This window comes from Phodopus roborovskii, unplaced genomic scaffold (assembly GCF_943737965.1).
Source record: "Phodopus roborovskii unplaced genomic scaffold, PHOROB, whole genome shotgun sequence".
Classification (NCBI taxonomy): Eukaryota; Metazoa; Chordata; class Mammalia; order Rodentia; family Cricetidae; genus Phodopus; species Phodopus roborovskii.
In genome coordinates, this window is record NW_026126418.1 from 66155609 (window position 1) to 66178946 (window position 23338).

General features: G+C 48.9%; 2 protein-coding genes across 4 annotated transcripts; one reads left to right on the forward strand and one right to left on the reverse strand.

The window, feature by feature from the left end:
* The first annotated feature begins 116 nt into the window (after nucleotides 1-116).
* Nucleotides 117-18263, forward strand: Man1b1 (mannosidase alpha class 1B member 1). Of its 2 annotated transcripts, none has more exons than XM_051184821.1 (13): nucleotides 117-351; nucleotides 822-930; nucleotides 1707-1822; nucleotides 5366-5520; nucleotides 7442-7551; nucleotides 9304-9489; nucleotides 11269-11417; nucleotides 11687-11875; nucleotides 13956-14146; nucleotides 14496-14616; nucleotides 15147-15344; nucleotides 15428-15559; nucleotides 16331-18263. In XM_051184821.1, exons 1-13 carry the CDS (start codon nucleotides 241-243, stop codon nucleotides 16532-16534), a joined length of 1971 nt encoding a protein of 656 aa, XP_051040778.1. In that variant the 5' UTR covers nucleotides 117-240; the 3' UTR covers nucleotides 16535-18263. The 2 variants fall into 2 exon arrangements, with proteins under 2 accessions (XP_051040778.1, XP_051040779.1); XM_051184822.1 differs by lacking the exon at nucleotides 117-351 and adding an exon at nucleotides 435-518.
* Nucleotides 18264-18353: 90 nt separating this feature from the next.
* Nucleotides 18354-22411, reverse strand: Dpp7 (dipeptidyl peptidase 7). 2 transcript variants are annotated; one of them, XM_051184824.1, is made up of 13 exons: nucleotides 22270-22409; nucleotides 22068-22181; nucleotides 21858-21997; nucleotides 21599-21762; nucleotides 20910-21045; nucleotides 20755-20836; nucleotides 20485-20651; nucleotides 20225-20285; nucleotides 19675-19793; nucleotides 19431-19587; nucleotides 19234-19298; nucleotides 18797-18867; nucleotides 18354-18653 (listed from the first exon to the last, which is right to left on the reverse strand). In XM_051184824.1, the coding sequence occupies exons 1-13, from the start codon at nucleotides 22364-22366 to the stop codon at nucleotides 18542-18544; spliced, it is 1485 nt and encodes a 494-aa protein (XP_051040781.1). In that variant the 5' UTR covers nucleotides 22367-22409; the 3' UTR covers nucleotides 18354-18541. The 2 variants fall into 2 exon arrangements, with proteins under 2 accessions (XP_051040781.1, XP_051040783.1); XM_051184826.1 differs by lacking the exon at nucleotides 19234-19298 and having other exon boundaries at nucleotides 22270-22411.
* Nucleotides 22412-23338: the final 927 nt, after the last annotated feature.

Consider the following 23338-nt stretch of genomic DNA (forward strand, 5'->3'; position numbering starts at 1 on the left):
GCGGGCATCCTGACGCAAAGGACTCACTAGGAAATAGCGACACGAGGCATTACGCATGCGCAGTGATTAGTCTAGGATTCTGCGCTTGCGTAATGAGCGCCAAGACGGGCGCGTGCGCACTGGTGTCTAGGGCGATGGGCGGGGTGTGGACGCCTTCGCTATGGCAGCCCGCGGTCTTTCTCAGTCTTGGGCTTCCTGACGCCTCCAGCAGGCTAGGTCTCTTGGGCGGGCTTCGCAGTCATGTACCCACCGCCGCCGCCGGCGCCTCACCGGGACTTCATCTCGGTGACGCTGAGCCTGGGCGAGAGCTACGACAACAGCAAGAGCCGGCGGCGGCGCTCATGCTGGAGGGTGAGGCGGGGTCCGGGCAGGGGACGTCCTGCCCGCGGTAGTGTCCCGCTGGAGCCTGGACACTGGACCCTGGTGTCCGGGTCTCTTCCAGCTCTAGAACCTCCTCTGCCGCGTCTGGTTCTCGCGGCTCGGGTTCCGGTGTTGTTGGTTCCCTTGCCTGAAGTCAGGTGTGCCTGGTGGTCCTTGTCTGAGGGGCACGGACACAACATGTATGGTCAGAGTAATGGTTCTGTCCATGCCTGAGCCAGGTCATGGGGATTTCAGTTTTTCTCAGTTGCACGTGCAGCTGGACAGATGGTGTACAGTTCTGTCGCCACGTACGAGCTAATGTGCCCTTTCACCTCTGGTGCTGCCCCAGCAATGTAAACTTTGTTGACAGGGAGCTTACCTTAAGTGAAGACACACCTCAGGGTCTCTCTGAATTGCTCTCTTCCGAGTCTGTGACAAGTGTCATTTCTGGCTCTTCTCAGAAATGGAAGCAACTTTCAAGGTTACAGCGGAATGTTGTTCTCTTCCTCCTGGGCTTTCTGATTCTCTGTGGATTCCTGTCTTATCTTCAGGCGGCTGACCAGTGGAAAGGTATCAGAAATACCAGTGGTGTTAAGGTAGTGGGGGGTGCAGGCTGGGGTAAGAGACATTCTTGCAATCCAGTTGAAACAGTACCAGGAGGCATTCGTGGTGATAGATGAAAAGAAATGCAGCTGAGGGAGGAAATGGAGGTCAGTATGACCACCTGGGTGTGCAGCTGACTCAGAAGGCTGCTCTCTAGGTATTTGGTGCCAACAGCGCTGCCTCTCTCTCTGTCAGAGAATGTCAGTCATGAGCACCAACACTACTCACATATGTATCCCCACCGCTTTATACAATGTGTTTGCCAAAGACCAGCAGATTTCCTGAGAGGGTGGCAGAGGATTCCTTCTGGGCTTCTCTAGGGTTGCGGTTCCTAGAGTCGCAAACAGTGCTGCAGTTGCTCAGATCAGGCTGTTTACCACCATGTTGTTCTTTCCAGTAGAGACACTATTAGGTTGACATGTTTGGGGGTTTGCAGGTTGTGCTTAAGGATGCACTCTGCCAGACCCTTGAAAAAGAATTGATTCAGCCTGGCTGTAGTACCAGCACTTGGGAAGTAGAGTCTGGAGGAGCAGAAATTTGAGGCCAGCCTGGGCTACATAAAACCCTGCTTGAGAGAGAGAGAGAGAGTCTGTGTGTTTATGTGTGTATCTGATTTGATTCCTTTAGACTTTCTTGAATTCAGTAGCTTCTAAGAGATCTCCCAGACCTGAACAAATAACATCTGTTTAGGCATCTGTTTAAGAGCCTATCTGGGCCTCAAGGTGAAAGATTTCCTTCCACAGCCCTGAGTGGCAGACCTGCAGAAGAACAGAAGATGAAGCCAGAAGTCCCACCTGTCCCACCAGCTCCTCAGAAGGAAAGGGCTAAGCCAGAAGATTTTCCAGACATAGTCCCTCAGGTATTTCCAGTAAAGGCTATGTGGAGTTGTCACTGGGGTCTGTTCTGAAGCATTGCAAGTAGGCAAATATTGGCTCAGAGAGGTTGAAGGCTTTTTTCGCCCTGTAACATTCAACCTCACACTGGCTAGTTGAGGCTGTCTGTATGAAGCTGGGGAAAGAGACAGATACTTGCTTCATTCTCTTTGTACACCACTGTGGCCCAGCTTCTATGTTAGGTATGGCTTCTCACTCAGGAGGAAACAGACTTTTCTCTTTGGAGGAACCACAGAAGCTGAGAGGAAGGGGAGGTGAGAGGCCAGCAGCAAATAGGATCAGACAGTTGGCATATGGCAGAGTGCTGAGAGCTGGGGCCATCTAGGGAAACATTCAAGAAACCCCCGTTTCTGTCTGGGTGGGCAGAGCAAGGTTGAAGGAGATGATCTACCTTTGTAAAGTGGCCTTCCAGTGAAGCCGGGCTGCCGAGTAGGGACTGGGCTCTGTCTGAGTGTGGTTTTGATGGTGTCTAAGGGGTGTGGACAGTGTGCTCAGGAAGATCTGAGGAGGGAGAATAGAGCTGTGCTCAGGTAGAGTTACTTCACAGGAGAGGGAGATGCTGCACAGTTAGGTCACGGTGCGGGAAAGAGTGGGGGTCCCCATATAGCGGGGCCTGTGAGAAATGAGCAGAAGACAGTGGGAACAGTGAGGTGCTCCCTCTGACTGCTGTGTTGTGCCTAGGAGGCAGCTTGGAGCCATTGTGCGTGGGTGGTATTAGAATCACCTGTTGGGAGACATGTCTGAGGAGTCCTGGGTAGAAACAGCGTAGTTTGTCTAGAAGGGGTTTTGGGAAAAGCCTGGCCTCCTCCTGGGGTACGTACTCTAGGAAGATTAGGGTTGTAGAGAGTGGGGCAGATGGATGGAGTGGAGCCTACAGGTAGGTCAAAGGCAACAAAAGGGTCAGTTGCTGGGAGCTGACTTGTAACAGAAAAGGGCCAGACCCACATTTCTTGAGAGTTGGGACAGTTGCCCACAGCAATTCAGTTCCTCTATACTCTGAAGGCTTTGGCTATCAAAATTTTTTTCCCCTCCACATAGCCAAGACTACACCTAGCAGATGTTACAAGACTTTAACTCACTCTGTGGGTGGAGGCTTGGGCCCAGGTGGAGGTTTCATATCCCTGTAGGGTATCTTACAAACAGGAAACCCTTGCTGACAGTCACTCTAGGGAACTGCTTCCCCAATACTGGTTCTTGAGTTGAGAAATACACAATTGGTTAGGGATTCAAGCATGAGGTTGTCAGTCCTGGTGAATTTGAGGGTGCCTTCATTCTAAACAGGGAGTGTTGTAGTTTTTCTTCAGAAAGCTTGTTGTTACTAAGTTTCTGGATATTCACTAGAAAGTACTGGAAAGTAGACAAGCCTGTGCTGGCAGGCCCCTTGGTCAGGCCATAATGAGGAGTGGGCAGAGTTTGGAAAAGGACAGTCAATGTGCCATCCCTGTAGGACTGTTGATACAGCTTTTGGGTGGCAGACTTGCTTCTAGATAGGTATACGTGGTGGTGCTTCCAGTTTTCTTGTGTTCTTTGGGTTTGTGGAATCTCCTAGAAGAGGGAATGCAGAAGTGTTGTGTGATAAAACTTTCCCTGGGAGATGCAGCACATGCATCAACTCACCCCAGACAAGGATCCCACAATAGACCAAAGTATGGGATTCTACCAAAGTTCAACTTGGTGAACCAATGACTTTACTGGGGTTACTTACAGGAATATGGGGGAGAGGTTACTTACAGGAGAAGAAATGATCCAAAGACAGCTGCATCACCAAAGCCCACCCCAGCATGAATGATAGCACACTGCACAGCTTGTGAGCAGCTCAAGTTGGAGAGTGTCCTTTCCAGGTGACTCGGTTGGTCTAAACCCCTTCCAGGCAGCTCACTCACTGGTCTCTGCTCCTTCCAAGCAGTTGGGCTAGTCTCAGTATTCATTCCAGCTCAGCTCCTCTGTGAGGGACTGTCAGCTGTTATTGCTCACTCTGGCAGAGACTGGCTTAGGGAATCTGGTCAGGCTCAGGGGCTTCCTACTTAAAGGAGCTCCCCTGCAGGATAGAACGTTTCCAACATGTGGATACTTTCCTGCTCTGGATTTTCCCTTCAGCTGCAATGTTGCCAGATGTAAGAGATAAGTATTAAGTTTTTCCCAGTGGTTCAATGTGCTGCCTTGAGCAACTTTATGGACTTTGTCATGTGCTGAGCCTCTGACTTTCTCTCCAGGGAGGAGACAGTTTTCTCATGTTTATGCTTTAACTGATTTCATTGTCACAGGAAGGAAAATTGGAATGCTAAGACAGATATAATGTGAATGTATCTATTGTCATCCTACTCAAGGCAAATTTTTTTTAATATTGTGTATGTTAGTAGATTTAGTTGGATGTATATGTTTGAACACAGTTGAGGATTAGGTATCATGTGGATTTATTTAGAGAGAGACAGGATTTCTTGTGTAACCCTATATAAACGGAGGTGGAACTTTTGTTCCTACCACCCAGTCCCAAATAATCATACAAAAGTTTATATTAATTATAGAATGTTTGGCCTATAGCTCAGGCTTATTATTAACTAGCTTTTAGAACTTAAATTAATCCATTTCTATTTATCTACTTTTGCCATGTGGCTTCGTGGCTTTACCTGTTCTCTAGCATGCCTTGTTCCTCTGCCGGCTGGCTTGACTCCGCCTTCCTTTCTCCCTGTATCTCCATTTGGCTTTCCCATCTAGCCTTATTCTGCCTGGCTATAGGCCAGGTCAGCTTTATTATTAACCAATGAGAGAAATAACATACTCACAGCTTAAAGAAGGATTATCCCAAAGCAGCCCTGCCTATCCTGGAATGGGATCTGTAAACCAAGCTGGCCTTGAACTCAGAGACTAGCTTCTGGAATGCTGAAACTAGGTCTGTGTGTTTGCATTTTTATTCTGAGTTTTTGGTAGCTTTCATGTAAATTCTTATAGCTGGGTCATCCATTGCATGTGTATTTTAATGTAATTTACCAAATCATCTATTGAGGATATAAATAGAGCTAAGGGTGAATTTCTGTGCCTAATGCTATGGGAGCACAGAATAAGTCTGGGAAGTACACTGTCTGTTGACAGGACTGTCCTGGGTGTCGGGTGGCAGTGGGAACCTAGCTCTGTTATTTGCAGACCTGTGATCTGTGAGAACCCAAGGCTTTTTACATTTTCTCACTGTCATCTACAGTGTCTTTATCTTTGTCATTCTTATCTCTCTAGGACTGTTTCAGTTTTAAACTATCCCAACCAGGGCTCTCAACTCTGTATCCAGACCTGTACTAGCCATTTGGTATTTCTCCAAGTTCCTAAGCAGCTCATCTCTCAAACCTGCAGACTGCTAAAAAGTGAAACCAATTCCCCCCAAGGCTTGGTAGAGCAGAACAGCCCACTGTCCTCTTTGGGTATGAATGCACATTTGAGGGACAGAATCTTATGCATATAAAGAAGCCCAGACTGTAACAGGTGATGTATTTTCATATGTGACTCTGATTTTGGTTTAGAAGCGGCTAAGGCATTTTCGGCGGGGCCCTCCCCACCTACAGATCAGACCCCCCAACACAGTCTTCAAGGATGGGACAGAGGATGATGCTAAGGAGAAAGAAACAGCCCTGGGGAATGCTCAGCAGGAAGAAAACACACAGAGAACCATCATCAGGTATGATAGCAGGGGATAGGTCTGAATATGCAGTATCTGATGCCAGCATAGCTGGTTTTATTTTAAAGAGAATTCATTTGTCGGTGCCCTATTTCCCATTTGAAACAGACAGTATTCTAAAGGTGGATTCAGTAAGTTTTGTATACAGTCAAATTTCAGAGTCACTTTTGTCCATGGCTTGTTCTCATTGTGTACAGTTCCATCTAAGAGCAAGGCTGTTTTATGGAGGAATGCGGTAAGGCGGAAAACGAGACTTAGATTTTTTCTGTGGCAGGCAGCTGTGGGGGTGACAACTGGTGACAGGCACCTCCTTTTCTAGCCACATCTGGCTTGGCAGTGAACAGAATGAGAGGGTATGGTCTGGTCCCCTGGCCTGAGCTGACAAATTCCTTGCTGGCAGTACTCACAGATGCCTCAGTCTTAAAAGGCTTTCAGCTTTATTTCCTACTCAGTGTCACATTTGAAAACCTCAGGTGCAGCTCTACCAGTAGGGGTGCCCTAAGCTTTGAGCCTGAGCTCTGAGTTGTTCTGAGGATGTGGGATCTGAAGTGTTAGATTTGTGAGCACATAAGGAGACAGTGTGGAAATAGCATAGAAAAGTCCCAGGGAGAGTAGTGGTCTGGAGAAGCCCTTGGAAGGAGTGAAGGGTAGTATCTGAGCCTGGGCCCAATTCTGCTCAGGTTGTTGTAGAGATCCTTTGAAATGACAGAAGACTAGTCTGGCTCCTATGTAAGCATGACATGCAAATCTGTTCTATATTATTAAAAGAAAAGAAGAAAAGAAAAGAAAAAAAAAACTGGGTGGTGGTGGTGGCATATACCATTAATCTCAGCACTTGGGAGGCAGAGGCAGAGGCAGGTGGATGGATCTCTGTGAGTTTGAAGCTACAGAGTGGGTTCTGCAGAGTGAGTGAGTGAGTTCCAGGACAGTCAATGCTACACAGTAAAATTCTGTCTTGAAAAACCAAAAAAAAAAAAGAGAGAGAGAGAGAGAGAGAGAAAGAAAAAGAAAATAAAAAAGAGGAGGGGGAGAGGAAAAAGAAGAAAAAGGTAGGTAGACAAACAGATTCCAGGCATGATGGATGGATGGATGGATGGCAGGCAGGCATGGTAGCTCACACCTTTAATCCCAGTACTTTGGAGATGTGTGAATTCAAAGCCAGCCTGGTCTATGTAACAAGCTCTAGGCCAGCCAAGGCTACTCAGAGAGAGAGAGAGGGCTGGGAAGATGGATTAGAGGTTAAGAACACTTGTTCTTCCAAAAGGAACCAGGTTCAGTTCCCAGCATCCACATGGTGGCTCATATACATACAGGAAAACATTCAGTACACATAAAATTAAGAAAGACAGAAAAAGAAATATAACAGCAACAACAACAACAACAAAAAACCCTTTGGGTCACACTCAACCAGGTAGGTTACACTCAAACCTCTGCCTGTTGCTGGTGTGTTTATCATTAAACAGAACCCTAGATGGACTCCCCAGATGTCATATCTATGAGCAGAAAGGCACCAGTCTAGACAGCTACCCTGACTTCTGCATCCACCTAACTTTACTTTGGGTTTATTCAGTAAAGCAGTTACTCCCTTAGCAGCCTTTAGCCACTGCTTCCCTCCACAGGGTGACTCCTTAAAATCCCCTGCAGATCACAGGAGCTTCTCTTGCTTAGATCTTTGATCTAGCCTCTCCCTTACTCACAGCCCTGGGATTGTCTTCTCCACATCCAGATGACTATACTCAGGAAGCCATATTCCAGATGAGTGTTTGTCAGGATTGTTTGGTGGGTTTCCTGTCACTCTGTACTGTGGCTCCTACAGAGATCAGGGAGGCCCAGTGTGAGGTTTGGAGAGTGTAAACATCAACTGGTTGACCTAGCTGACTGCTCTTCTCCTGCCCACCCTCCCACCCCACCCCCACCCCAGCTGGCGGGGAGCAGTGATTGAACCTGAACAGGCCACAGAACTCCCTTCCAAAAGAGCTGAAGCCTCCACCAAACCTCCTTTTCTGGCACCTAGGATATGGAAAGAGTCAGGTGAGTCTTCCTGTCCCCTTGCCTCACCAGAGCCTGTGCCTAAGAGCCTGGGAATTGCCATTCTACATTCTGACCCCTGTGCATATCAGATCACCCTTCAGCATCCTTGCTCTGTCCACATACTTCATACAGCTCTTGTGACTGTGTGGCTTCTTGGTTCCCCTGATTTTTCACCTGAGCACTGAGCTGTTAGAGAGGATGCTGTGTTTGAGAAGTTTAGCTTTGCCATTCTGCTCTTGGGCCAGGTTGTGTCTTAGCATAAGAAGATAGAAAAGGTTAAAGTCATACATTTTAATGATAAATAAAGTAGTTTTATTTTGTTTTGTTTTACAGACCAGGTTTCTCTGTGTAGCCCTGGCTGTCCTGGAACTTGCTCTGTAGACCAGGCTGGCCTGGAACTCAAGAGATCTACCTGCCTCTGCCTCCAAGTTTTGGGATTAAAGGCATGCACCACCACTGCCTGAGCATCAATAAAATAAATGCCTTGTTAAAGAAAGAAAAGAAGGTGGGTGTAGTGGCTCACACCTTTAATCCCAGCACTTGGGAGGCAGAGGTAGGTGGATCTCTGTGAGTTTGTGGCCAGCCTGATCTACAAAGCAAGTTCCAGGACAGCGTGGGCTGTTACACAGAGGAACCCTGTCTCAAAAAAAAAGAAAAAAGAAAAAGAAAAGCAGGGGCTGAAGAGATGACTCAGTGGTTAAGAGCACTTGTTGCTCTTCTAGAGATGCTGAGTTCAAGTCCCAGCAACCACGTGGTAGCTCACAAACCATCTATAATGGGATCAACAAAGTGCTCATGCCTTTAAAAATACATGCATAATGAATTTTTAATAAAGTAAGAGACACAGTGTCTCTTGATATGTCAACTTATATCAAGACCTAACTGTGGGTCACTGGGACTGTAGCATGTACCAGCCCATTTCCATTCTCATAGTGTACCTAGCCTGTTTGTTTTGTGATGTTCTTTGAGATAAGAGATGTCTACATAGCTCTGTTGTACATAGAGAAACTGAGGCTGTGGCTAGTCCTGCTAGGGCCTACTTATAGGAAGCTGAACCTGTGGATCCTGGTACCACTTGTTGGGGCACATAGAAACCACTGTGTTAGGAGTGGTAGGGTGAAGCCATGTTCATCAACAGGAACCTTAGAACCTGGTGAGAAGAGGCATGGGTATGGCACCCTAGGGACTGTTATGTGCTGTGTAGTTTGGGAGAAGAAAGCTCCCCTTGGAGGTTAGGCACTCTCAAGGAGACCATATAGGTACTGGTGTATCTGTACCTGTCCCTGTCCCCATGGGACTCTGGAAGCTCATTTGGTTGGATATTGTGTGTGCATGTAGATTGTATATGCCGTAGTGCCCTATCACTGGTTACTACTTATTCCTAAATTTACATTACACACTCCAGTGGTCAGGCTTTGCATTTACCATCTGCTTCAAACGGCTTTGCTCTGCAGTATTGTGGCGGATTATAGGAATGCCGCACCATATCCCTTGAACAGAGAGGGATCTGAGGTCCTAGTGCCATTGAGTATGGCCTCCAGAGGACATGATTACTGATCACTGTGTATATCGTTGAGAGCTCTGGCCTCAGCCATTGCTGCTTCACTGTAACTCACCTGTCCTTTTTTAAACTAATAATTCTGTCCAGCATCCATGTCAGCATATTAACTGAGGGGTCACAGTTGGTCTTTGAACCCCTGTCTGCCCCAAGAGTGGAACTGTCCCCTACCACTTGTGCTTTCTCCTCTCTAGGCTCCCCAAATGAGCGCCAGAAGGGGGTGATTGAGGCCTTTCTCCATGCTTGGAAGGGTTACCGAAAGTTTGCTTGGGGCCATGATGAACTGAAGCCTGTGTCCAAAACTTTCAGTGAGTGGTTTGGCCTGGGCCTCACGCTCATCGATGCCTTGGATACTATGTGGATTTTGGGTCTGAAAGAAGGTAATGACTCCTTTATTGATTGGACTGAGCTTCCTTGTGTGACACATAAGCCAAAGCAGTAGTATGTGATCTGTGTGGGCTACAAATGCTACTCCATTGGACTTCGGCTTTTCTTGGGTACAGGAAAGAGTGTGCTTAGTGTGTTCAGAGACCACTTTTCATCTAGCCACTCAGAGCCACTCTTATCTCCTGAAGAGCTGAGGGTGGCCCTGAGATCTCACCCAGTCTGTTCTGATACAGCAAGGGGACTGGACTTGGGTCTGTATCTCCAAGATGTCCTCCTTAGGTTATGCAGATCCCATTTAATTTGGTAGTGTGGATCCTTAATCATTTCTAAATTGACAATTGTTTTTTTAATTTAAAAATTTTATTATTTTTAATCATATGTAGGCTTGTGTGTTTGCATGTAGGTTTGTGCATATGAGTGCAGGTGCCCTTGCAAAGCCAGAGACATCAGATCTTCTAGAGTAGTTATGAGTCTCATGATGGTGTGGAGAACTATCCTATAAGAGCAGCAAATGCTCTTCACTGCTGAACTATTACTCCAGCTCTAAATTAAACATTTGTCTAATTGCTTGAGTGGCTTGATGGCCACCCATGAGTCACTCATGCGCTCCTTATGTCATAGTGTGTGGTAGGGACTATTTAGGCTTACCAGCGCTACTCCATGGGAAATCCTTTCCCTGAAGAAGCCTTTTGATTTTGGGACTGTTTGTTAAATGTATTGTTTTTGTGTGTCTATGTGTGTGGGTGCTTGTGTGTATTAGAGCACACATGTATAGAACAGACACCAACTTGTGGGAGTAGGTTTTCTTCAACCATGTTGGTTCCAGGGATTGAACCCAGGCAGTTAGACTTGGTGGTAAGTGGGTAACTGACCATCTCATCTATTCTGTTTGTTAAGACAGGTCTCAGGTAGCCTAGGCTGGCCTTGAACTCCATGTCAATGTATAGCTGAAGATACCTACCTCCATGGTATGCTAAATCATGCCTGGTTGGTTGGTTGGTTGGTTGGTTTGGTGTGATTTTTAAAAAGTGTCTTGAAGCCGGGTGTTGGTGGCTCATGCCTTTAATCCCAGCACTCAGGAGGCAGAGGCAGGCGGATCTATGTGTGTTCCAGGCCAGCCTGGTCTACAGAGCTAGTTCCAGGGCAGTCTCCAAAGCAACACAGAGAAACCCTATCTCGAAGGAAAAAAAAAAAAGTGTCTTGAGGGATAGAGAAATGACTCAGTAGTTAAGAGCATTGACTGCTCTTCTCTTCTACAGAACCAGGTACTGTTTCCAGTACCCACATGGCAGCTAACAACTGTCTGTAACTTTAGTTGCAGAGGATCTGATGCACACATGTTGTACATAAACATTCATACACATCTGAACACATAAAAATAAAATCTCACCATGTATTTTGAAACAGCATCTTGGGAGACTGAAAAGATGTCTCAGTGGTTAAGAGCACTGACAGCTCTCCCAGGACCCATCTATAACCCATTTCCAGGGGGAATCTGACACCTCCTAATCTCTGCAGGCATTGCACATACATGGGGCACAGACATATGTACACACAAAACACCCATATAATCCAATAAATAAAATAAGAAACAGGGTCCTAGTATATAGCTTTGGCTGGTACTTTGTAGCCCTGGCTTTGAACTTTGGGCAGTCATCCTGCCTCAGCCTCCCAAGTGCTAGGATTACGGGCCTGTGCCACCACACTTTGTTCCATCATAGCATGACATATTTGTGAATTTGTTCCTTTGCTTTCACCCTTTTATTACACAGAATTTAAGGAAGCAAGGAATTGGGTGTCAAAGAAGTTAGACTTTCAGAAAAATGTTGATGTCAACCTGTTTGAGAGTACCATCCGCATCTTAGGGGGCCTGCTGAGTACCTACCACCTATCGGGGGACAGCCTCTTCCTGAGAAAAGCTGTGAGTGCTCCTGGCCAAGGGTTCCTGGGACTTGATGTGTGGCATTTGGAGGCCTTATTTCCAGTTTCCTCTTCCAGTACACTTGAGTTTCTTCTACATTGGTGTTTATGAGCTATCACAATACTGTTTTTTGCTGCTGGTAGTATAGCCTAGTTTTGCCGTGTGATGGGTATTAGGGAGCTACCAAACTGTGTTTCTCCACTTGGGTGCAGATAGGTGACATGAAAAAAAGCTCTCAAATTTGAATCTCTGTTTTGCGTTTATATTAGGAAGATTTTGGAAAACGGCTAATGCCTGCCTTCACCACACCCTCCAAGATTCCATACTCTGATGTGAACATTGGCACTGGATTTGCCCATTCACCCCAGTGGACATCAGACAGCACAGTGGCAGAAGTGACAAGCATTCAGCTGGAGTTTCGAGAGCTCTCTCGTCTTACTGGAAATAAGAAGTTCCAGGTAAGGGATAGAGGGAAGGCTCAGTGGTTAAGAGCACTTGCTGCTCTTGCAGAGGACCCAGGTTCAGTACTCAGAAACTGTGTGGTGGCTCACAACCCTGTTTTGTGCTTGTTTGTTTGTTTATTTGCTTGTTTGGCTTTACGAATAGTTTCACTCTATCATTCTGGCTCCCCTAAAACTCACTATATAGACCAGGCTAGTCTGGAACTTATAGAAATCTACGTGTGTTTTGCTTACAGAGTACTGGGATTAAAGGTGTGAGTCACCACACCCAGCCCTCTTACAACTTTCTCTGTAACTCCAGTTCTGAGCATTCTGACACCCTCTTCTGGCCTCCATGTGCACCAGGCTTACATGTGGTACACATACATGTATGCAAATACTCATACACTTAAAATAAAAATAAAATCTGAGAGGGGCAAAAAAGAAAGAAACAATTTCAGGTAGGATAGACATGGTTTCCTTGGATCTTAGTGCTCCTCGCAGGTGTAATTGCTATGTGTATGAATTTCATGTTTTGTTTTCTAAAATTTCTAAAATTATATGTGTTTGTATGTGTACCTACTATGGTACACGTGTGGAGGTCAGAGGACAACTAAGGTATACTCAGTTCTGTCTTTCTAACTTTATATACATGGGTTCCAAGGATCAAACTCAGGTCTCCAGGTTGCATGACAACTGCCTTTACCTGCTGGGCCATCTGATTGGTTCACATTGATTTTCAATATGTCTGTCAACATAAAACCAGTTATTAATAGCCTCCTCATTTTGTGAAATGGAAACTGTGTGCCAGTTAAAAACCTTCACCAGCCTCTGACAACTCCAGTCTCCTGTCTGTCTCTGTGAAGGGCATGTTCAGGGGGCTTTTGTGGGTAGAATCCACACATGGCCATCTCCTGATGGCCCCATTCAGCTGGGGTTCCTTTCTTCCCCTGCTATAGTCATCCCACATGGATGACTTCACTGTGGTCTTGCTGCGCTGTTACTGATGTACACATTTGAGTTGCTTCTAGGTCTTAGCTCTCTGAGTAATGTTGCCTTGTGTATGGAAACTTCCAATTTCTTGAGCTTGATCACTGGAATTGGAATTGCTGGATTACATGGTAACTCTGTGTTTACTATTTCAGAGGACCAGCATACTGCTTTCCAACATAACTGCACGGTTTACTTTCCTACCAGTAATAACAAGTCTCCAGTTTCTCCACATCCTCAGTAACCTTTTTCTGTGAACAGCCAACATGACTGGTGTGAGACAGCATCTCATTGTTATTTGACCTGCATTTCCCTAGTGTTAACTGATGATGAATGTTTTTTTGTGTGCTTATTTAACTTCTCTGGAGAAACGTCTGAGTTCTTTTGATGGCCACCTTGTTTGTTTGTGTTTGGTTGGTTTTGTTTTTTGAGGTAGAGTTTCTTCGTGTATCCCAGGCTGTCCCACTGTATAGACCAGGGTGGCCTAGAACTCACATTGATACCCCTGTCTCTGCCTCCCGAGTGCTGGGTTTAAAGGAGTGCACCACCACACCCAGTTGCCACCCCTCTTTCTTAGGTGTTAGGGATTGTTGTTGAATATTTTTATCAGGAAAAGAAAGGGTTGGTTTCCTTCTCGTGGTTTGGGATTTTTTGCTTGTTTTTTTTCATTTGTTTATATGTTTGTTTGAGACACAATCTTAGTCTGTAGTCCAGGCTGGCCTTGAGCTTGATACGGTTCTCATAAGCTACAGGCCTGAGCTATCATGCCTTGGTTGGTTTGATACTGTTTAATCAATTAAGATCATCCTGTTGATACTTGTGACATTTAGTGATTTTTGTGCGCTGAAACCATCCTTGCATTTTGAGTCAGGAGGCATGACAGGTTAATATGTTTCTAAATTGCCTTACTAGCATGTTGTAGAGCATCTCTGCTTCTATGTTGGTCAAGAATTTGGTTTTAGCTTTCTTCCTGCTGGTGCTTTCATGTCGCTTTGGTGCTAGGATACTACTGGCTCTGTGGAACAGGCAAGAAGTGCTGCCCCTTCTGTTTCCTAAAGTTGGGGAAGAATTGACTGGAGTAAGTCCACTCTCCCCTTGTCTGCTGCAGGAGGCCGTGGAGAAAGTAACAAAGCACATCCACTCCCTGTCTGGGAAGAAGGACGGGCTGGTGCCCATGTTCATCAACACGAACAGTGGCTTCTTCACGCACCCGGGCGTGTTCACCTTGGGCGCCAGGGCTGACAGCTACTACGAATACCTGCTAAAGCAGTGGATCCAGGGTGGCAAGAAGGAGACAGAGTGAGGCCTGACCCACTGCCTTGATGCAGAGCCCCAAGCTTCTGTCACCATCCTTTGCTAGAAGCTAACAGTGGTGCAGGTGGTTTAGGTCCCCTACGTGAACTTACCTCCCAAATAGCATGAACCACTCAGCAAGCCTACCTTGTGACAGTGCCCACATGGCAGGTGCTCAGCAACTGAGCTTTGACAGCTTTGACTTGGGCTATGTGTGTGCAATATCTGCTTCCCAGGGAGGGCTAGGTCTCTGGAGCTCATGTATGAGTCAAGCTCAGTGAAGATCCTCGTCCTGTAGCTCTGGGGAAGATGGTCCATGCCATACCCAGAGTAATCTGACTTGTGCTATTCACAGACTGCTGGAAGACTATGTTAAAGCCATTGAGGGGATAAAAACACACCTGCTACGGCATTCTCAGCCTGGAAAGCTCACCTTCGTAGGAGAACTGGCCCATGGCCGCTTCAGTGCCAAGATGGTAAGTTGTGTGGACTGGCAGAGTACTGCTTTCTTTGTGGCTTCTTAGTTTTTTTTTTTGTTTTGTTTTTGGTTTTTGCCAGAAGTAACAAGGAAATCTGGTCAACAGCTCTATGCCATGGCCACAGGTTGGCCTTTGCTGCCTGGCTGACCTATTCACAAGACAGCCTACAAGCAGAGGCCCTACATGCCTTGCAGTATCAGTCATGGGCTCTCCCAGGGCCAGCTGCCTTCCCTGTAGTACCTTTTATGGTCCCTGAAGTGCACCAGGTCTCTGGAGGTATTTGTGAGTAGGTTGAGGGAGTTGAGAGGGCCTGGGTAAGTATGGCCCCCAATAGGAGCCTGCACTGTGGTTTTCCTCCTGGATTTTAGGGTACAAAATGCATTGCCTGGGCTTGAGTCTGCATGTGATCAGTATTGCTTAGCCTCACTGGCCCTGGGGCTTCTTCCATCTGGTTAGGCTAAGTGTACCTGGTACTAGCCAAGCAGTATGGGCCTGGGTCCAGATGTGAGAAGACACTCTGATTCCAGGACCACTTGGTGTGCTTCCTGCCGGGGACGCTAGCTTTGGGCGTCCATCATGGCCTTCCAGCTGACCACATGGATCTGGCTCAGGCGCTCATGGAGACCTGCTACCAGATGAACCGACAGATGGAGACAGGTCTGAGCCCTGAGATTGCACATTTCAACCTGTACCCTCGGGCAGATCATAAGGATGTGGAGGTCAAGGTGAGCCTGGGCATAGGCAGCATTTGGGTAGGGGTGATACCAGCAGGGGAAGATACTCTCTGAGCCTCTTTCTCTGCCCCCAGCCAGCTGACAGGCACAACCTGCTGCGGCCGGAAACAGTGGAAAGCCTGTTCTATCTGTACCGTGTTACAAGGGACCACAAGTACCAGGACTGGGGCTGGGAAATCCTGCAAAGCTTCAATAAGCACACACGGGTGAGCTGTTAGGCAACTGTCTGTGGTCTTGGCTGGTGACAGACACAGCTAGGTTCTTGCAAAGCTCTAGCTGGACCCACCCTTGAGACTGCTATGGAACAGGTTGGGAGGAGCCAGCTTTCTTGGGCCTCTAGTTGTCTGCCCCCTAGTTTTGTGTGACTCAGTGGCATGGGATCCTGTTGTCTTTTGAGGCTTACAGATGTCCAGTGTCTCCGGGCTCACTCCCAGAACCCAGGCTTTTCTGAGAAAGGGTCTCTTTCTCTTCTCTTTCGTTGTGATGCCCATGGCTTTTGAAATGTGCTCAGTGACCCAGAGTATTGCCCCCAACCTCACCATCCCCATGGAATTCATGGCCTGCCTTGCCTTGTCATTGGAAAGGGTTAGAAAAGGTGGTGGGAGCTAGACATGGTCTAGGTGTGACACCTGGTGCTTTGCCCCAAACTTCAACAATTGTATCTCTTTTCCTGTGCCTGCCCTAGGTTAGGTATAACAAGCTAGACCCTGGACTTGTCTGTGGTCATATCATTGTGGACGCAGTTTCTGGCCACTCGGGTTGTTGGCATTTTACAGGGTCCTTGCTGAACTGTAGTTGACCTTGGCCATTACTTAGGTGGTCACTAGCCCTGAGCCTACCCTGGGTTCATAAAAGCTGGGATTGAGCAAGTAGCCTGGGTGACACCTCTGGCTAGTAGCGCATCCCAAGGCTTGGCTCTTCATATTAGACCGAGGCTGTGCTCAACCTGTGTCATTGAGGCTTTGGCTCTGATGCAGGTCCCCTCAGGTGGCTATTCTTCTATCAACAATGTCCAAAATTCCCAGAAGCCTGATCCCAGGGACAAGATGGAGAGCTTCTTTTTGGGAGAAACACTGAAGTACCTCTACCTGCTGTTTTCTGATGATCTGGAGCTGCTTAGCCTGGACACCTGTGTGTTCAACACAGAAGCCCATCCTCTACCCATCTGGGCTCCTGCCTAGGAGGATAGCACCTGGTCTGGGGACTGGTGGAGAGCTGAGGTGGGCCTATTGGGTCTGTGACCTTCACAGGGCCCACATAGTTTGGGGCAGCCATCAAGTGTGATGCTCCTGCCCAGTTCTAGGCACCCCCTGTCTCAGCTTTTCATGAAGATGTTGGGGGGGAACAAGAGTCAAATCATCAGGTGTGGGATTCTGGGGTTTTAGGCTAACTAGTCTACCAGAAGCCTTTGACTTCCTTGAAAACTCATGACCTATGCCCAAATGACCCTGTTGGCTGGCTGCAGGCAGCCCCATGGTAGTCCCAAGACTTCTTATCACCTCCTGGGACCACTCGGAACCCCAGTGCCTGTGTTGAGTTCAGAGTGATATCCCTAGTCAGTGAGGTGCCGGGCTTGACCTGTTGGCCTGTATAAGTCCTGATCCACAGGTCTGGTGGGCCATGTGACCTCAAGAGGCCTTGTGGCTCTAGTGTTTACGGGTTAGACTCAGGGATCCTCCTGGCTACCCTACTGGGCTGGCAGGGGTTAGAACAGCAAATTTGTCTTATTTCCAGGACACCCTGGTATAATGTGATTTCTCAGCTGAGAAGAAAGTGGACTTGGTCCTACTGTGATGATCCTGTCTTGGGGAGGGGGCGGTATCTGTGGTCTGGAAAGTCTGGACTGACTTTAAGGGACAGCATGCTCTTTGGGTAACACTGCAGTAGCTGCCCCCTAGTCAGAACTGATGTCACTTCAGGTCTGAAGAGCTGGGAAGAGCAGATTTAGGGACGTTCTGCAGATACACCAGAATGTTTGGTTTGTGCTCTCAGAATGGTGACGATCACCGGCTGGCTGGTGGGAGTACATGTATGGAGGGAGGGACACCAGCAGAAGTGTGTACCTTTCTCATAGTGAGATGTTTGTGCCTTGGTGTCTGAGCCCATGGGGGCAAGGGTAGAGTAGGCCCTCTCTTTGATCTGTTTAAGTAGACTGTCCCTGGGCCGTGGCTGGGATTTTCCCTTCCAAGGCCAGGGTAATTCCATGCAGTAGTGTAGGGTAAACGACAGAATTAAGGCACCTCAAGGCTTGGGGCCTGTGTTACCTGTGCACCCCAAGATCTGGAGGTTTGACTTGCTTACTCCCCATTTGCAGCTCAGAGCATCTTAGTGGCAGCCAGCCACCTTGTGCCTCTGAGGCACAGGGACTTCCTGAAAACCACTTGTATCCCAAGCCAGCTCTAATCCCAAAGGTATCTACAAAGGACCTGCCTGGTGGTGTGTCCTTTGGCCTCACTCTCCTGTGTAGAGGCTGCCTCCACCTCCCCATATCGGGTTATATTCCTTCCCATTGATGTTGGCCTCCCTGTGTGCTGTCCTCTGGACCAGAAGCACCGTAGACTCATGGGCAGGTTCAGGCTTTGGGCAAAGCCTAAGCAGTTGAGAAGTGTGTATTCTTCATCTCTTGCCTTGGTCTCTCAGATGTATTCTGGAAGGTGTGGTCAGTACCAAGGGGACAGCAACTGTCCTGTGTCCCTCTGAAGAGTTGCTGTGGGTCAGAATAACTGGGTTGAAGATGACCACAAAGCAGGAGCTGGTGGCCACATTGAAGCAGACAACATGGGAACAGTCTTGAGTGGGGGGTAACAGTCCTCCTCCCCAGGAAAGGCAGATTTCCCTCCCTCTCACCCTGAACCACGAAACCTGAGAGCTGGAGTCTATGCTTAATTAAATGTCTAACTGGTCTCAGCAGGCTGTGTGCAGTGTGTTGTCTTGTCTAGAGCACATCCCAAGGGTCTCATCCCTCCACACATTGACCCTACCAGATAAGAAGAACACATCTAGCCCAACAACAATGTTTATTCAGTTCCTTCCGTGTACCACCAGGCTTGGTACCACTTGCTTCAGGTCCACCATAGGCAGGCCACCATGGTCTGGACCGTCAGGTCAGAACTGCTCACATAAAACAAGAGATCTCTTGGTCCTGCTGTATCTTAGCTGGAAGGGTGCTGCTTCTCAGGCCCAGGCCATCAGGGCGTTGCTGGTTGCTTTGGTCTGGCTGCCTCTACCCACTGACGGATGAGGGCAGCTTCCAGTTTACGCACCTCCACGACAGACTGAGGGTCTTCTGAGTTAGATGCTCTAAGGAGCAGACAGATGAGGTGTCAAGCTCACTCAGGTGCCAAGCACACAGGGTGAGTGAGCTTCATGCCCATCCAGCCCACATCCCACTACTGGCCCAGCCTCATCAAGAAAGGAACCAGGTGGGCTGTGCCTCACTGCACCTGAGGTCTAGGTGATGTGCTCCACCCTGGATGGTGACAGCAATGACTGATGTACTCAGGTTGCTCTGGATCTGTTGGAGGAATCTGAGGCATGTGGCCTGTGCTTTAAGCCACAGGTAGGCAACCCCTATCCCACCGGGCACTGACAGATGACAGACAGATGTCTGAGGGATGCAGCTGAAGCGATAATGTGCTTACCACACAGCTGCAAATAGTTCCATGAAAGAAAAGTGAAATCTAGTGAACCAGATGTTAGACTACATTAAGTGATACAGAAAGGTAGCACCCAATAGAAGAGCAACAGTAACCAAGTGAACCTGGGCGTGAATCTGTAAAGGCAAAGTTCTTTGAGGAGTCTGGCAAAGTGGGGAACAGTAACAAGACAGTCTAAGCATTACCAAGAGCACAGGGCCATCAGCTGCCAGGTCAGGACTTACCCCGCCCCCTGCCCAGGGGTCTAAGTCACCATTGGAGAATATGATGTTGCTGGCAGCTTTAAGGTCTGAAACACAGTAAGTGGTGGCAAGGTATCTCCAATATGGCCTTTAAAGCTGTGAGCTGCGTCTGGGGGCTGCAGAACCAGGTCAGGACTAAGGGTAGGATCCTTCCCAGATCCCAATCCCCAGTCCTTTACCTCCACCCCAGAAGCTGGTCCGCAGCCAGCCTGGCCGAGGCCACACGCCCCATGTATCTAAGCAGTACTGCTGGCGGAGTTCATCAGAGAACGGGATGTCTGGGAACATGTCCGTCACGTTGTTGCTGTCAAAGGTCAGATTGATCTCCGTACAGGCCTGTAGGTGCCACACAGTGAAGTAAAATAGGCAAGCCTCACAGCCCCACCCCTACACTTGGCAGTTTAGCTCCCCATATCCACAAACCTGGTAGTCCCAGGCCCTGGCATCAGAGCCAGTGCCACAGCCAGTGGGGTCAGCACAGCTTTGGTACAGTTGGTAGATGTCAAAACAGGGCTCCGTGCCAGAGGAGTTGTAGATCAGCCCTGGATAGGAGGAGTGCTGGGACTAACAGCCAGACACTACATGATCAGGCTACTTCCCATCCATCTTGGAAGGAAGGCTACGGTAGGTGTACCTTGGTGAGGAAAGCACTAAGGTCCATGGGATCCCACCCCCAGCACCGTGCCACACACCAGGGCAGGACAGGCATGCAGAGCTTTATGGCTGGGGATTCTAAAGGCCTTGGGCAGCTGGAATGTGCCTGGTAGCTGTTTCCGTTCCTAGGGCTGCTGGAAGTCATGCTACCCACTTCAGACTCTGCCCACTCCCACAATACAGGTCCTGTCCTTTCAAAAACTGTACTACCTCTCAGCCTAAAAGACCAAGTCCCAGGGCAGGGCTATGGGTCCTTTTCCTACTCTGTTATTGTTAGGGTCTCCATCCTTGCCCCATGAAGGCCAAGAAGTAGACCAACCTGCTAGTGCTCGTAGGCCCATGATCCTCTGGCCCTCACTCAGCAGCCGTTCACAGCCCACCTAGAGGAGAAGGGCAGCAGAATATCTCAACAGAGGCCCCCTGCCCAGCTTGCCCTTCCCTAGTCCCAGAATGTAGGTCAGGGCTGCTAGCCTACATGGATGTAACAGCAGAATAGTGTGTGGTGGCACCAAAACAGTTAGCTATGAGGCTCTTGGGCCAGGCTTGCATTGGGTCCTGCACCCAGAAGAGCCACCTCACCTTGACAGGGTTGGCAGGAAGGTTCCCAAGGAAGTCGGTAGGGTATGGGTAGTCCATCATGGCAAGCACAGTAAACGCATTCCGGGCAAACCCAAAGAGCTGAGTCAGGTCCTTTGGGCTGGAAAGCGACTGGCAGGTACCAAAATTCTGCCTGATGGTATCATGAGCTGGGAAGGGAGAGGCCAGAAGAGACTGAGGAAACGGCTGGCAAATGTGAAAGGCAAGAATGAGTGCCCAGAGTGGGCAGCAGGTGAAGAAGGACCTCCTCACCTCCTTGGAGGAACAAGTCCTTGATCTCCTGGAAGGCATCCCGCACAGCCTGGACACACTTGGGACTCTGGCCATAGAAGTCCTGGAGAAAAGACCATGGTTGCTGCCGCTGCCATACATGCTCTGCTGTGGGGTACCCAAGTACGCTCGCTCACCGCTGTGACGTCTCGGAAGAATTGGTAGGATTCACCAAGGCCTGCAGCAGCTATGACAGGAGCACTGGCTGCCAGTGCCCCAGCCACCAGGTGGGGGTACTTCATCCTCATGTAGGCGCTCAGCATCCCCCCATAACTGGGGATGACACAAAATTATGGCTGTGGGACTCTGCCTGCATGGTCAGGCCAGTACCCTCATCCTGTCCTCCAAGCTGAGGTTCCTTGGCTGGACCTGTCTCCTTTCCTTGCTTGGTCTTTCCCTGCTCAGAACCCAAGTGTGGAAAAGAAGGACCTAAAATTTTTAGACCCACTCATTCTGACCCCAGGCCAATGCAGAAATAGCCTTCCCTGGGAAAAGGCACCTGTGGGTGCCCTGCCCTGACCCAGCATGAAGACACTGCCAAAACAAAGTCAGGAGGGGGATTGTCCCACTAGTTGGACAATTTAGCAAACACAGCCAAAGGTCCAGCCAAAGACCCAGGCCTACCAAGTCAAGGACTGAGAACACAGGGGCTGGGTAGAGGATGTGGAAAATATAGGAGACATCTGTTTGGCCCTTCTTGAATAAGATGTCACCTGATACAACAGGGTGAGCATCAGGGAGGGGTAAAAGTTGGGATCCTTCAGATCTTGTGTGGGGTCTGATTAGATAAATACACCTCTGTCCTGGAGGGAAATCAAGGACCCACCTTCCTCCAAAGGCTATGATGGGAGTTTCCTGGACCCCAAGATCCTGTCGCAGGGCATGGAGCAACACAGCAAAGTCCGCCAGCGCCTGCTCCACGGTCAGCAGCTGCGTATATCCACGCTGTGTGGACTGCATACCAAATGGAAGCGACTTTCCATAGTACCGCTGCGGGAAGCAGGAAGGGCTGTCTAACCACTGCCTCTGCGCTGCTCCCCACCTCCTTCAGCTCAGGGACTGCCAGCAACTGTCCAAGTACCCACATGCTCAGCAAAGACAAGCAGGGCCTCCTGCTGGGCCGCCAGCTCCACCATGAATCCAGAGTTGTTAGCGAAGGACCAGATGTCCTGCTCATTCCCCGTGTAGAAGAAAATGGGCCCCTCGCCCACCGTCCAGAACTTATCTATGGGAAGTAAGTGAATGTCTGTGAGGGCAGGGATAAGCAGAAAATGTACTGTGGGGACAACACTAACCTGACACCAGGAACCGCTGGCCAAAGGTTTTGTTGCCGAAACTCTCGAAGTTGAAGTGGTCCATGTATTGTTCAAAATATTTCTCCTGAAAGTCTGGGTCTAGAACTCTGTCAGCTGAGAGCAGATGCAGAGGCTCAGGAGCTGTCAGGGGTCATCAGGGGTCCAGAAGGGTCACGAGGGAGGGCAGCCAGTCCACACTCACCACTAGCCTGAAGATTGCACAGCCCCAGTCCCAGCAGCAGGACCAGGACCCAGGAAGGGACCCCATGGTCCACAGGGACACAAGGCTGGAAGCTCATGCCTGATTCTGAGATGGGCGCCGGCAGTCATGTGACCCAGGTCACATGCCAGACACGTCAGGCAGGACAATGTCACGTGACAGCTTCACAGGGCTGTCCTCATGTAGCTGGATTCTAGCTGGAGGACTACATTTACTCCCTCTTGCATCAGCTTTTTGGTCTTTTGATCCAAATCTTAAGGGTTCCCTAGGCTCCTTCTGTGTTCTCACAGAGATGATCACTGGAGACCCAGGAAGCAAACAGAGGCTAGGGTGTGTCAGGACTATGTGGTCTCCCAAGTGTCCAGCTGCTGAATACCACAGAATGACGGGAGGGGCCTCCCACACAAGGACACTGCAGGCTGTTGGAGTCCCCAGGGGCAGACCCACCCACGTCTCCCACTGGTTGTTGGAGCTAACTCCTCATTCAACCTGTCAGCTAATCTGTGTCCTGTGCACTGAAAACTGAGCTGGAGCATCACCAACATGGATTCAGTCAGAACAGCCACCCTGTGCCCAGCCCTCAGTTCACTGGCAGGACCATAATCCTAGGGCCAGGGAAACTGGGACAGTTCTGTCTGCCCTGAGCGAGTGGCCTCAGGAAGGTAGGGATGTTGAGGGTTGCTGTGGAGGGACAGTGTCTCTGAGAAAGGACACTGGGCTTATCTGAGCTGCATCAGGAATCTCTGAGCTTTCAGTGTGGCTGCTCGGTTTTCCTGACTTTTGGCATTGTGCCCATGCCTTGACAGAATGGGGGAGATGGAGGGAGAGGGCTTCTGTTGAAAACTGCCATCCTCCTAGTGGCAGAGTGTGCAGGGAAAGAACCTGTTTTCTCTCTGAAACCCAGTCCCAGGTCTGGAAGAAGGGAGAGATCCACGGGAATTGGGGCTTGGGACTGACAGCCATGAGTGGAACATGTCCATCTAACTTGGTTGGCCATAGTCCAGTGGGATACACAGTCTAGAGTTGTGGAATGCTGTGCCACAGATTAGGG